Source organism: Ceratotherium simum, chromosome 21, assembly GCF_057802395.1.
Source record: "Ceratotherium simum simum isolate JZ-2026a chromosome 21, ASM5780239v1, whole genome shotgun sequence".
Taxonomy (NCBI): Eukaryota; Metazoa; Chordata; class Mammalia; order Perissodactyla; family Rhinocerotidae; genus Ceratotherium; species Ceratotherium simum.
The window spans coordinates 19,474,689-19,488,595 of NC_141920.1; the positions used below are offsets into that span (position 1 = coordinate 19,474,689).

At 57.2% G+C, this 13,907-nt stretch overlaps 1 protein-coding gene and 1 pseudogene across 2 annotated transcripts in view; both read right to left on the minus strand.

Moving 5' to 3' along the window:
- LOC147914217 (biogenesis of lysosome-related organelles complex 1 subunit 4-like) lies at positions 1-1,213 on the minus strand (annotated as a pseudogene).
- A 511-nt stretch (positions 1,214-1,724) lies between these two features.
- The window catches only part of PLCG1 (phospholipase C gamma 1), a 36,002-nt gene continuing 23,819 nt past the window's right edge, over positions 1,725-13,907 (minus strand). The window contains exons 5-32 of one of the 2 annotated variants that reach the window (XM_004430396.2): positions 13,323-13,407; positions 13,144-13,227; positions 12,878-12,912; positions 12,584-12,656; positions 12,383-12,484; positions 12,031-12,149; positions 11,859-11,944; positions 11,666-11,786; positions 10,755-10,923; positions 10,487-10,609; positions 10,302-10,403; positions 10,031-10,218; positions 9,528-9,728; positions 9,334-9,453; positions 9,065-9,245; positions 7,998-8,075; positions 7,024-7,127; positions 6,713-6,809; positions 6,359-6,428; positions 5,651-5,808; positions 4,478-4,574; positions 4,088-4,312; positions 3,864-4,012; positions 2,820-2,934; positions 2,539-2,700; positions 2,349-2,437; positions 2,072-2,256; positions 1,725-1,873 (exon numbers count right to left, since the gene is read on the minus strand). In XM_004430396.2, the coding sequence (XP_004430453.2) occupies positions 1,831-1,873; positions 2,072-2,256; positions 2,349-2,437; positions 2,539-2,700; positions 2,820-2,934; positions 3,864-4,012; positions 4,088-4,312; positions 4,478-4,574; positions 5,651-5,808; positions 6,359-6,428; positions 6,713-6,809; positions 7,024-7,127; positions 7,998-8,075; positions 9,065-9,245; positions 9,334-9,453; positions 9,528-9,728; positions 10,031-10,218; positions 10,302-10,403; positions 10,487-10,609; positions 10,755-10,923; positions 11,666-11,786; positions 11,859-11,944; positions 12,031-12,149; positions 12,383-12,484; positions 12,584-12,656; positions 12,878-12,912; positions 13,144-13,227; positions 13,323-13,407 (3,361 nt within the window). In that variant the 3' untranslated portion in view covers positions 1,725-1,830. Of the gene's footprint in view, positions 1,874-2,071; positions 2,260-2,348; positions 2,438-2,538; positions 2,701-2,819; positions 2,935-3,863; positions 4,013-4,087; positions 4,313-4,477; positions 4,575-5,650; positions 5,809-6,358; positions 6,429-6,712; positions 6,810-7,023; positions 7,128-7,997; positions 8,076-9,064; positions 9,246-9,333; positions 9,454-9,527; positions 9,729-10,030; positions 10,219-10,301; positions 10,404-10,486; positions 10,610-10,754; positions 10,924-11,665; positions 11,787-11,858; positions 11,945-12,030; positions 12,150-12,382; positions 12,485-12,583; positions 12,657-12,877; positions 12,913-13,143; positions 13,228-13,322; positions 13,408-13,907 lie in introns of both variants that reach the window. The other variant, XM_014787445.2, reaches the window with a different exon arrangement.

Genomic DNA, 13,907 nt, shown 5'->3' on the forward strand with positions numbered 1-13,907 from the left:
TTTTCCAATAAAATTTAAAACTTTATTAATATTTAAATTATAAACCAAACGTTGGCAACCATATATCGACATGTTTGTATGGACAAATTAAGATTGTGAGGTCATACTTTCAAATACAACTTCAGAATTAGTTTAAATAAATCAATACATTTTCTCAGAAATTGTATAATTTCCTTCGGTTTACAATCCATGATATGGAAAGTTTAATGTGTTAAATAATTTACCATCTACCCTAAAAGTAAACTATAGAAAACTGAATCACTATTAGGATTGAATAATAACAAGGCTTTAGGAGTATATATAAATCTTGAAAAGGTAACACTGTTAGTTGAGCTGTAAAATCCATAAAAATAACAGTTCTGCCACAGCGCACAGATAAGTTCCATTTTGCTTTCCCCATCCCCCCACCAAGCAGCTTTCAGGTTACAAGTGGAAGACATAGAAAATCATACATCCTATGTGAAATAACGAAGACAGTGAGAGAGAGGGTGTGCAAAAAATAAACTTTAAAATTCCATGCTCTCCAACAGCATGTATGCCTATTAATAGGATTTTCAATGGATTTAATACTTGAGATAATCTCAGGTAGCGTCCTCTTGCAGTGTTGTCTGGCAGACTCACATCCAAGGTCTTTTGCTGCAACAAGGGAAAGTGGTCTTTGGTCCGAAATAGGACAGGGGTTTGTAGCCAGTCTGCTGGGGCCTGCTGGAGGGTGCCTTGTTGAAGGAGGGTACATCAACTGCGTGCAGGAGTTTCCTCAATGTACTGGGAAAGTCCCCAGCTCGGCCTCTGCATTGGTGACTTGCTTCTCTGTTCTGGCCATGCTGGTGCCAATCATCCTGACAAAGGCTGTCCATCTTGCTGTAGACCTGCCCATCTCATCCAGGTGGCCTTCGTGTAAATGCGAGGCACACCCTCAATGACAACGTGGGAGAAATCGCCATGCAGCATGCCCACAAACTCGTCCACCCTGGTGAGCAGGTCCTCCAGGCTTGGGTCCAGGGCCTTGGCCTTGGACCACACCCTGGCTCCAGGCAGCAGGCAGGCAGTGTAGCCTGCAGGGGCACACCCAGCTCTGGGCCTCATCCTCCCATGTCCCGGAAGCGCTGCTGTGGCTCTGCGACAGGTTGCTGCTGTCCTTGCTCCAGGTGGCACCCTGGGGCTTGGCCTCTGCCTCCTCTGGCCCCTCGCGCAATACTGCTATTTTTAACATGATCCCCTGTATCTTTCAGGCTGGGTGGTGTTCCCGGCCTTGGGCAACGTGCCCTTGTGCTATGTCGTCCTCTTCAGGCAGGCAGAGCCCCTCTCCAGGCAGGCCCTGTGCTCCTCCACCCTGGCTCCAGGGCCAAACTGCGGGGGCATCTACCCTCCCACCCTGCCTGGCTGTGGTTTTAAAGCTACAGGACAATGTAAACTTTGTTTCCCTGGCCCAACAAGGCTGCTGCTCCTCCTCCACTCTCAGGAATGTCAATAGCTCCTCAGAGCCTCCTGTGCCGCTGGCTGAGGCAGCCTCCCTCTCCAAAGGGCTGCAGCCGTGGTCCTGGCCCCACAAGATGGAAGGATCCATCTCCAGAAGTCAGGGCCAGATGTGTGTGCTTAATGCAAGACACAGAACAGTTTTTGCCTTCACCCAGAGCTAGGGCGAGGAGGCCCAAAACAGTAATACATCTCATTAATGGCTTGGTTTTTGTCTAGCATTCACTGCTGGAATCCAGGCTCCAGGCTGCAAGACCAGGAAGGGTGCAATGGCAGGCCACTTCCAAAGAACCCAGTTCACGGCGTTCTATGAGGCGCGCAGCACCTGCTGCTCTCAATGAGGCTGGGACACAACTAGAGGCGATTGTCTCCGTTGACCCGAGTCCTTCGTGGGGTCCTGGACAGAAGGGAAAAGTGTCCTTACCGGCAGCAGGGCCTTGCCGCCCAGTGGGAGAGCCCAAGGCCAGATAATTATAACTATTCTACCCAGGAGAAAGAGAGGTACCAAAGGAGGAGGACTGGGCCACTCCTTCCTGTCTCTCCAGCACCTTTCCATCAAGGCGCACACTGGCCACCTACCCTCCATCCCCCTCACCTTCGTTCCCGACTGTCAAAATGGTCTGCAAGATGCTCCTGGGAGATACGAAAGTCCTCAAATGGCTGCTGGTAGCGGGCTTCAAAGGAGCCTTCCCGGGCCCGGCCATGAAACAGCTGGCCCGAGGCATCGGAGCCCCGTTCCCGCAGGGACGTACCACTGAAAGGACTGAGGTCGCCGTTCTCCTGCTTCAACAAGGGCCAAGTGCATGATAAGTCAGTGACCTCTGCCCCTCAGGGGCTGCTGCCTGGCTCTCATCCCACCCTGCTGCAGTTACCTTGGCAGGGAAAATGTCGATCTTGACGAGCAGGGAGGCCAATTCCAGGTCCTCACTGTAGTTGTTCTTCAAAGGCACCGCTCTGTATCCTAGGAGGAGGAAAGCCTGGCCCTCAGCCCAGGAGGGAGCCAAGCAACGCCCCCCTCACCAGCCAGATCATGGGGACACTGTCTCTAGGAAGGGTCCTCACCTGTCTTCAGGCCTTTCACTGGGAAAGTAGCCTGAGCCAGGAAGTTCTGGTCACTAAACATGTCTTCCTCATACACTACAAAGCGCAGGAAGGCGAATTCGGGGTTACTGATCTGGAAGTGGAAAGGCTTGGCTGGCCACACGGGGTTCAGTCCATTGTCCACTGCGAAAGCAAGGGCAAAAGGCCTCAGGCCACCACCAAGAGAGGACAGGGTCACTGGTGCAGAGGGGCCTTTGTGCCCCTGGGAGGATGAGAATAGTAAGCGGGTAAGGAAGGCTCACCCACGAACTCTGTCTTCTGCTTGGTGCTGTCGTACTCAGCTCCAGCCACCTCAATCTCCACAAAAGGACACACAATGCCTCGGCCATTCTTCGGCAGATGCCGGGCCCCCAGCACCTGTAAGGCAGGCAAAGATGGGCCTCGGATTGTCCTTCCTGCTTCCTTCAAGTCCCCACTATGCAGTGGAGGCAGTGCGCCCTCTGGTGGGTCCCAAGGACACTGCCCATTAAGTCCCTCATGGCATCAGGGCCCAAAGAGCAGCTGCTGCCAGCAAAAATTCATTTGGAGAAGTCTTAGCTTTGGCCAAAATTTTCATGTGAGTTTTTACAATCTACTTCATGTTAAATCTGAGTGTTTTAACATGGAAATTTTAAATTACTTCCCCCCAGGAAAAAAAAATAGAAACCTATTCTCTGGGAAGAAGCACATGCTCACCCTACAGCTCTGCCTATACCCTGGATGTGCACACCTCACCCCATGCTGTCTTCACTCCTCCTTTAAGACTCTGCTCAGGCCCCACTCACCCTGAATCCCACAGCACTGGGCTGCCAAGGTCACAGCCTCTCACCAGGGGGTAAGATGGGGGCATCGGGGTACTTGAGGACTGCTACAAAGGAGAGAGAGGTCTGGGGCCTCGAGAGGGTCACTCTAGCTCAAGCCTAGTTCTAGTAAGTGCCATCTACCTTGTTCCTGCCGATGGGCCCCTGACTCACCAACGGCACTAGCTTCCTCCCCATCTTCTGCCTACTCCTGCCAGGCAGTGGCTACCCATGGCGGCCTCACTGGACAGCCTGACTTTAGTGTCAAGAAGTGGCCACGTTTAGCCTAGTTGCCTCTGGTCTGGGCCACTCGGAGCCCAGCCCCACAGCAGAGGCTCGCAGCTGCCTTGCCACCTCAGAGAACGGTTATTTCTTCGTCAAGCTCAAGAAAAGTCCAGTGCCCCCTCCTCGGTCATACTAACCAGCACCCCAGTGTTGACGCCTGCAATGAGCCCCAGCAGAGCAGCCCCCTTCCCACCCCGAAGCCTACAGATAAGCACCACCCACCTCGATGCAGATGGCACATGGCTCCAGCCCACGGAGGCTGCTCTTGTCAAAGGGGTCAAAGGCCTCGTCCCGCATGGTGCTCGGCTGCAGCACATAGCCACAGTGCCCACCAGCCATGAAGAGTGCCTGGTTCATCTGCATAGGCTTGTCTGAAAGAGCAGGGATTATAGTGGCCTCCAGGCCACCTACTCGGCCCCACCCCTCCTCACAGGGTCCCTCCTCACCTGGGGTCTGGAAGTTGAGGGCCACCAGCTGACTGCCACAGATCCACATGGGCAAGGGATCGTAATTGGAGGAGTCCAGACGCTGGCCCTTGGGGTAGATGCGGGAGAGCTGCAGCCGGTTGTACTGGAGGAACTTCTTCCCTTTGGCCTTGTTCACATATTTCTCAGCCTTGGTTTCCGGAAAGGACGACATGTCCCGGTAGCAGGCACGTTCTGTGCCAATCTCTGGGCAAAACAGAAAGAACACTTACAGAGAGCCCGCCCACCCAGGTAGTACTGGAGGGCCAGCTCCCCCATCCCCGACCCGTGTAGAGGGACTAAACACGCTTCTTGCACCTGCTACGGAGGGCGCCTGACACACGCACACCCTGCTCGGGCCTCAGCACTTACTTTCTTCATCAAAAGGAACAGGCCGGCAGTAGACGACAAGCTCGGAAAGCTCCAGGGCGATCTTCTTCCTCCGTTCCATCATCTTCCCCTCAGTAAGCTGGTGACAGACAGAAGGCCCTGCAGCCCAGGCTGGAGCCACGTCCAGAAGGAAGCCCCTGCCAGCCTTGGGCACGCCCACACTGCAGGTGCTCTGGCCCTTCCTCCTCCTCCTCCAGACCCCACTGGACAGTAAACAAGGGCCCTCTGTCCTCAGCCTCACACCAGAATCGTCCTTCCTCTTCTTTGCCCCCAAGGACACACTTGCCTTCCAAGACTCTTAGGGGGCGGGATCCTCACCACCATCATGCCCCAGTGACCCCTCAGAGTCCTAGGGTTGCCTGCACTCCCCAGTGATGCTGTGTGATCATTCACTACCCAGCCTCCCTTAGGCAAAAAGGCCACCTTCTGGTTTCCTTGTGACTTCACTGGGGACTCGGGCCTCTGGCTCAGTCTTCTGGGCCCTAAGGATGATCCTTCCCTGTGTGCCCTCTGTGCTCTCACCCACGACCAGGCCCTATAGGGGCTGTGCCTGTGCTATACCACACTGCATGATGCCCACTACTATCCAACCGTGACCATGACACTCACACGGCTCTTGGTAGAGTCACCAGGGCCATTTGCTGCTGCCAAATCCAACAGGCACTTTCAGGTTCTTATCGTGCCTGTCTGTACCTCTGCAGCCGTCAACACCACAGACTCCCCTCTGCCCCCGGCTGCCTCCAACCTCTCTGGCCTGCCCTTCCTGGGCTCTTCTGCCTTGCCACCCACACCCTCCAACGTTAGGGCCTCTTCCTGCTTTAGACCACCTCATCCTTCCTAAGCCTCTGGACACCCACTTCTGCTTCTACCCCAGGACTTCTCCCCTTACCTCTACCCTTACGTATCCAACTGCCCACTAAGCAGCCCCAATTGGACGTCACACGGATATCTCAAACTCAACACATCCTCAAGCTCCATCGCTGTCTACGTGTCTGTTTCTTCTGGATCCCTGCCTAGAGGTGGAGGCTGTGGCTGCACACCTGAGGCTGCTCCACTGCCCTGTGGGGGCCTGGAGGCCTCAGCCACCCAACAGGCTCACGTGCTGCCCACCGAGCAGCCCCACCAGCACCCCTGTAGGCTCCAGAAGGTTCTCACCCTGGCATCTGCAGTCTGGGCTACTTCACGGATCTTTTTCACCCAGTCCTGCAACTCCTCCTGAGAGTCAGCAGCAACATCCAGGGACCAGTGCGCTACCGACGCCATGCTGATGGAGAAGACGAACAGCCGGTTGTTCTTGCCCTCAGGACGGATAGCTGAGAGAGCGAGAGAAGATGAGAGCTGGGAACAAGCATTTCTATGTCCCCCACTCCACACCCCGGGCAATGGCTCAAATGAGTTCTCTCATCACCTGCCCTCCTTCCCACACCTGGTGAGGGAGGCAGTGCTGCTCTGCCAGGCCCGTTTTACACCTGAGGACGCTGCAGCTCAGAGAGACAAGTCACTGCCGGGAGTGGAGCCAGGGCTCAAACCCAGGACTGGCTGACTCAGGCCTCTAACCTGGGCCATGGGCCCCTCCCCACCCTGTCTCCAAGCCTCTGTCACACCCCATGACCCAACCCACTAGGACTGGGGATGTTGGCTAGCCATCAGCTTCATCCACAGTGCCTGGCACAGGATGAGCAGCGTAGGATCAAAGCTAGGGGTGAAGAAGGGAGCCAGGGGTGTCCAAGTACAGGGGAAGTCAGAGTGAGGGCAGCCTCTGAGGGTCCAGCCATCGGCTTCCTCCCTCAGAACAAGGAGAGGGCCACAAAAGGAGAGCCTGACCCCAAGGCACAGTAAGCAAGAGAAGGGACAGGGGCTCACCAATCTGACAAGCCGGCACATCCAAGACCCCCCGCAGCAAGTCCCCCAGGGGGCTGTTCTCGTCCAAGTGCTGTTGGAAGCAAAGCCCATGAGATTGTCAGCATGCCTGCTATATACATGCGTGAGGGATGTCTGTGTGTGTGTGACAAATACATCTTACAAATGTACACGTGACTGCACAAACATGGCACATGTTATATCAGAGACCACGGACACCACGGGGTGTGACTGGACCCCATGTGATGGGCAGCTGTGCATGCACAGGCACGCCCCACACTGTGTGTCATGGGTGTGTGCATGAGAAGAGAATCTGGGGATGGGAATCCTGTCCCACCAGCGTGGCTCTGGTCTCACCTCTCTCTCAGGCTCCAGGGCTGCTGGGCTGACCATTTCTTCCACATAGTTGGACGGGAACCAGAGCTGCTTCTTCCCACCATAGTCCCCTCGCCACCTGTGGAAGCCACAGGGTGCTGACCCCCAGCAACCACCCCAAAGTCCCACGAGGAGGGTATCCTTTGTCAGGGGCTCTCAGACCAAGGCAGGCACTACTGGTACACGTGTGGAACAGACACCCCACAAACATACATCATCAGGGGCACATGCAGGGCCCGGTCTCTCCCAGCCCACCACACCCCAGGCTCTCCAGCCCCAGGGACCAGGCTCACCAGCCTCCCTCTTGCTTCTCCACGTTCTGGATGATGGCGCTCTTGGTGAAAGTCAGCTCGTCCTCTCTCTGGGCCTTGTAGTCAAAGAGGGCTTTGACTGCACACTGCAGAGGTGAGAAGTAGCAGTTAAAGCAGACAGTCCCTCCCCACCACTTTCCTGACCTGGGGCCCCACGTGTACACACTCGTGTGCTTGGGCTGCCCAGCTGGGGCCCAGGCGGCTGGAGGGGCCACTGCCGGCAGCCCGCCCTAGTTACAGTCCTCACTATTGGACCCTGCAGGAGGCTCCAGGACACACGTGACTGGGGAGAGAGCCAGGGCCTCTGCCACGGAAGCTCCCTGGGATCCAGGTGGAACCTTGCGAGCCCCGCCCTGGGCCATAGGGAGAGCCTTGAATGTACCCCCAGGAGTCAGGGCCAGCAAGCCAGGAAGGGAGTGTCTGCAGATGCCCTGAGTGCCTCCCCTGGGATCTGGAAGCCTACAGGCATGGCTGGGATCCCATCACTCCTCATCTAGAAAGCAGAAGAAAGAAGGTGTCCCCAGGCTCCCTGGCTGCTGAGGGAAGAGGATGAGGAATAGGGCCCAGCTCCTTACCCTGTAGAGAAAAAGGCAAAAAGAGGAAGATCCTGTCTGACAGATCTCCATGAGGTGAGGGAACGAGTGGCAAAAAACTAAGTTTTCTGGCCGTGTGCCCCACCCCCAGCCTGCTGCTGCCCGGGGAGGAAATGGGAGTTACCCCGGGGAGCAGTCTGGAAGGTCAGTGCTGACCCCAGGGACAGGGTTGGGGAGGGGTCAGCCCCGGGAGACCTGCGGTCATACACCAACCACACATCTCTCACAACCTCTTGAGCCTCGGAAAACCACAAACACCACTTCTCCACAAAGACCACAGATGGGCTCTGAGCAGAGAAATGCAAGCCCCAAGCAGCTGGGGACCCTCCCCAGCTTCCTGTGCCCAGAGGCCTGAGGTTATACCTTGAAAGTCGGCATAGGGTTTGCCTCCACATAGAAGCCAGGGTTGCGTCCTTCATACAGGGCCCCGTAGTCGGGCTCCTGGAAACAGGACAGAATGGGATATGTTAATGCCCAGAGAGCCTAGATTCCATGTGCCCCGCTCCCCCTGGTGCGACTGGCCCCCACCTGGTCCTCCTCTCCAGGTGTCCAAGTCTGACCCTTCATTGGCACCTGGTCCACCAGGGTCCCCCAACCTCAATGGGGGTGGGCTCAGGGGCCTGGCCTCACCCCCTCCCTCATCCATGTTCTTACCCTTGAGGCCCACCTCATGATTCTAAAATCTCTATCTCAGTTTCTGGGGGCCCAAACTGTTTCTGAGATATCTGTTACCTGACACCCAACTGTTTCTAACCTTTCTGCAGCAAGCCCCCAGACACCACACATTCAGTGTTCTCATTCAGTGGCTCATTCGTTCACCGCCGAGCGCCCCCAACCCCCAGCCCCCAGAGGATGGCAGTCTTCTTCCTGGCCACCCATGTCCACTGATGAGAAGAGTCTCAAGTGGATCTTCCGTCCTGGACTCCTTCCTTCTATCCAAGGCCACGACTCTGGCCCAGAGCCCTCATCATCCTCTGCGCCATCAGTCCTGCCTTCTTTCTTCACTGGTCTCACACCCACACCTCTGGCGCCTACTTTCTCCTGCCCTGGGGACAAGCCTCCAGCCTCGGGCCTACCCTCTCCCTGTGTGAGCTCTAGGACCTCCTCACCCCACACCTTGACTCAGGGGGCTCTCTCTGCTTGAATGCTTATCCCCCACCTCTGCACCTGCCTAACTGATGCCCATCCTTGACACAACTCAGATGTCACTCTCTCTAGGACACCTTCCTGGCACCCACACTGTGGCGCCCAGCAGGGCTGAGTGGCCCTCCTAAGAGCTCCTACAACATCACAGGCCTCTGTCCCACATACCCAGATTACCCCATGACTGTCAGACTCTAGGCCTGCCCAGCAGCTAGCTAGGGAGTTTCTGGAGGGCCATGCTGGTCTCTCCCCTGCCTGCCATGCCCCCTCAACCACCAGGCCCTCACAGCTGTGCCAATCTTCTCCAGCGCCTCCTCGTTGATGGGATAGCGCAGCTTCATCTTGCGGTACAGCGGATGCTTCTCATAGTAGCTGATGAGGTCAACAAGGCTGTCAAACTCTGAGTTGCCCAGCATCACTGTCTGGCCCTCCTGCTGCACACGGCAATGCTTGATCTTGCCCTCAGCCCTTGAGAAAGACAGACCAGTCGTCCAGGGTCAGGGCAGCCCAGACCCAGGCGAAGCCCTGTACCACCCCCCAGGGCCATACCCCTCACCGGAAGGAGATGGCATAAGAGTTGGGCTCATTCCGTTTCCGCACCAGGAAGGCCCCATCACGGGGGACACGCATCAGCATGTGCTCGGCCTGTGCTCTGGTCAGGCTTGCGTGGTACCACCTGAGGACAGGCCCAAGTCAGGCTCTGGCTATCACCACCCGGGTCCCCGCCCCACCCCTCGTTCCCTCCCTCACTCTTTGCTCTCGTGGGCATTGGTCTGTGGGACAGGCTCTGAGAGGCGCATCTCAAATTCGTTGCAGCGCAGGGGCACCTGCTGGTAGTGTGTGATGAGATCATAGAGGGAGTCAAAGACGAGGTTGTCTGTCAAGAAGAACTTGGGGGTGCCAGCATCCTGCCGAGAGTGGATCCTGCAGTGCTGGACCTTCCCATTCCGCCTGAGGGATGATGGGGAGGCAGTGAGAAGCAGGCCCGAGCCCTGAACACCACACTCTACCCCAAGCAAGGCACCAAGTCTCAAAGAGGGAGGCAAACCTCCTAAGGAACTCAAGTATGGGGTAGCCCTAGAGGAGGGGCCTCACACTAACCAAAAAAGCGCGTGTGTGTACGCGCACACGTGTGACGTGTGTGCACTTGCTAAAATGATGGCATGAAAGCCTAGAACAAAAGACAAACTGTGGGCTGTGGCCACCTCTGGGTGGTGATGTATCCACATGCACACGCACTGGGAGCGAGTTACCAGAAAGAGAGGGTATAGTCGCCCACGAAGGTCTCGCTCTCGCGCACTAAGAAGGAGCCATCGGGGGCCCCTGTCTCAATGCAGTACTCGGTGAGTAGGCGCTCGGCGATGTGCCGCCCGTCCCGTCCTGCCCCAAGCTTCCCATGGAACCACTTCTCGTTGGAGTGCAGCTCTGTGCTGCCACTGGCCTGGGAGTGGGAGGGCAACAGCAAAGACACTCACTCAGTGACTCTGACCCCAGCCCGCCCCCAGCCCTGGGCAGGCCCCTCACCTCCTTGGGCTCCTCCTCATCCTCATTGCCCTGGTCACTGCTGGTCTCCTCAGAGTAGTAGATCTTGCTGCTGGTCAAAACGAAGTAGTGGGGATACCACTCCTATAAGAGACCAAAGTGAAGCCCCTGAACAGAGCCCTCTCACCACCTTGCCCCCTCACCACCCAGCCTGGCCCGGCCCTCACGTGGTTCACAGGGTCCTCTAGGTAGAGGATGCCATTCTTGATGGAGTTGCTGATGTCGTTCTCAGAGTACATCACGGACGTAGGCACCTCCTCATAAGCACTGCCCTCAGCCAGCTTCTTGTGCTGTGGGGGGCAAGCCAGGACATGGCAATGCCAGCCCCAGTCCCACAACTCCACCTCCTCACCCAGGCCTAGACCAACAGCTGAAGTGACAGCCTGGGAGAGGCACTGGGAAGTGTGGGGCTCCCCACCAGCCCACCATCCCTACCTTGATAAGGATCTTCCTCTTGAGCTGATTGGGCGAAGGGAGCCCATCGGCGGCGATGTCCACAGGCTTGGTGAGGAGCGTGTCCCCGAGCACCTTCTTGAAGTACTGGGCCATGTTCCTTTGCTGGGCAATGCTACAGTGGTCCTCGATGGATAGGATGACCGGGTACCTGCAGGATAGGGGACCAGTGCGGTGACACAGACCCTGTGATTCTGCAGGGTCAAGGCTAAGTCCAAACAGCCCCTCCAAGAGTGAGGTGTTAGCAGCTACGGGCTCGGGGGCCCTATCTATAGGGGAGCTATCCCAGAGAAGAGGTGGGACCTGGCCACTGGAAGGGTGGAGGGGGTCCTACAGGGGCAGCTATGGTGCAGCAGAAAGAAAGTGGTGGGACTGCTGAAGACGGGCTGCCCCTGCAGTGCAGAGAGACATCCCGCACCAATGAGCTCAGGAGAGATGAGAAGGAGCCTCCAAATTTAGCCACTGGGGAGCCTCTGGGGATCCCTTCAGTGAGGTGGGAGAGACTAGTGACCACAGGTTAGGGTGAATAGGAGTGCAGAATGGGACACAGGGAACAGACAATTCTCTGGGCTGTGAAGGGAAAGGAGTTGGCAAGACAATGGGCAAAAAAGGCCAGGGTTAAGGAGGTATTCTTTGAGGATGGGAAGAGCTTGACTGTGTTCCCTGGCTAAAGAGAAAGACTCATGAATAAGGCAGGACAAGAATGCAGGAAACAGGGAGTAACTTGGGAAGCAATGGCTCAAGCAAGCGGCAGGAGAGGAAGAGAGACCAAGAGGAAGGACAAAGATGAAAGGTGGGGGGCGTGGGGACAGGGCATTGAGGGGCCCCTCTGCCCTGTCATAGGAGAGAGCTGGGTCCCAAGCTGACCCCTAGGGTCTCCCACATCCACTCACTCTGAGGCCACAAAGGCATGCTCCTTGATGGTGTGCAAGACGTCTGAGAACTTGATCTTGGTGGTAAGGGTGTGTCCATGGTAAATGACAGGCATTCCGTCTGGGCCATCCCAGCAGTCCACTGGGGAGCAACATGACCACAGTCAAGTGGGCAGGCCTCCCATCTTCCTCCCCAACCCTGGCCCCCACGCACACTCAATGCAGCGACAGCCCATCCGCAGGCAGCGAGCATAGGCTTCCAGAGAGGACTCGCTGGAGAACTGGTCCCCGGTCAGGTACCTGGACAGGGAAGGAGAGGCAGGGGTGGTCAGGCGAGCCCTCTCCCTCCCCACGTCAGGCTGGGTGGGGCCTAGGGAGCCACTCACGTATTGTGCGAGGAAGAGATCCAGTAGTGGGAGAGAGGGTTGTTCATGGTGTCTGGGCACACCGCATCCAGCTGCGAGTTCCAAACACTGTTCTCTTTGGAGAACAGGAAAGTGACAAACTGTCCAGGAACAAATGTAGAAGGAAAGAGAAATTGAGTCCCTGCCCTAGCCCACTGGAATGGGGGTGGTGGGAAGGAGAGAGGGTGCTCAAGCCTCAACTGGGGTGGGCAAGAGGGCAGTGGGGAGGAACAAGGTGGCATCCCTAAGGAGGATCTGGCTCCTGGGAACCAGGTGGGGCTCTGGTCAGCTCCACTCATTCTCTCTGACACAAGGGATGAAAGCTAGGCCTCACCTCGTCCAGGAAGAAGTATGGCTCCTCAATCTCTCGCAAGGGGTCTCGGAGGAAGCTGAGCATGAACTCCTGTACCTGGAGCCGGTCAACAGCCCACAGCTCCTGATGGGGGTGGGGGGGCACATGTGAGAGGCCTCCCGTCAGCAATGAGCTCAGCCCCCCTTAGCCAGGAGCCCTGGCCCAGTCCTAGCCCAGCCATACCCCCTGGTACTCGAGGAGAAACTGCTGGAACTCAGGAAGGGACACTCGGCAGAGCTCCGGTCGCTCCCCGGCCCTGCAGTAGAGAAGGGAGGTACCTGGCGGCCAGCTGGCTAACATGGTCCACAGGCAAGGGGCCCCTTGGAAGGCAGAGCCCAGTTCCCAGCCAGCATAGCTGCCTAGAATGGTCCAGCATGCCTCACTCCCTCCCACTGCCTCCCACCTCATGGTGAATCACCCAGGGGAGAGATGAAGAGCGCCCAGGGGAGAATCCCACCTCCCCACTTCAAACCAAACCTCAGGGCACTGGCTTCCAAGAAAGGGAGGTCCATCTGCAGGAGACAGAAGCTGGTCAGAGCGAGAGCCCCTGGAGGCCATGTGGGAAAGGGGCTCTCAGGAAGAAAGGCTGGGGAAGCAGATGGGGGCAGGCCTCAAGAGGAGAAGAGCTGGAGAAATGGCACCCCAAAGCCCCCAAGCAGGGCAGCAGGGCTGAGGCAGGTGGGGCTGGGGCTGGGGTGGGAGAACAGGGGCAAGGGCCGCGGGAGGGCAGGTGACTCATGCACCGTCTTCTGGGCGCTGTACATGAGGCTGCGGTACAGCTGAGCAAACTGCCCATAGGTGATGTCACTGCTGCGCTGCTCCACGTCCTGCGTGGTACAGAGCAGGACTGCTGGTCAGGCCTATTGGCCAGGGGCTCCCGGCCTCCCCTGCCACACCTGCAGATGGCCCAGGAGACCCTTACCGTCAGCCGCTCTCGGAGGAAACGCATGTTGGGGACCCGGTAGTTGACCTGGGACAGCATGTTCTTCAGGTCCTTGGCTGATATACTGAGGAAACAGAGACATCCCCAGTGGACTCACCCAACCTCTCATGACCTCTGACCTGTGGGCTGAGTCCACCCGGGGCTGGACAGGTAAACAACACTACTCTGAAGTACTGAGGGTGAAGCTGGATCAGAAGCCTTGGGGTGACCAATGGAAGTCCCTTCCTTTCTCTGGGCCTCAGTTTCCTTATCTGGGAAAAGCCAAGCCCATGATTCTGGCCAGGAGTGACCAGGCTCAGAACAGTGGGTCAGGCATGGGGGGAGGGGAGCCAATCTTCAGCTCCCCGCCGCCCCCAGCACTACTCAAGCCACACCTCTGGCCTCTCTCTCTCCTAGGCAGCAGGAGGCCCATGAGGACAGAGGGAGGCAGCCTCCCACCACTCCACCTTCAAGCTCCAGCAGGGTCCACTCCCAAACTCCCTGTGAGGTGCAGCTCAGCAGCGATTCCCCACCCACCACCCCTGGGATGCTGGGAGTTTTGTGCAAGGAGAGAGGGGGAGCAGG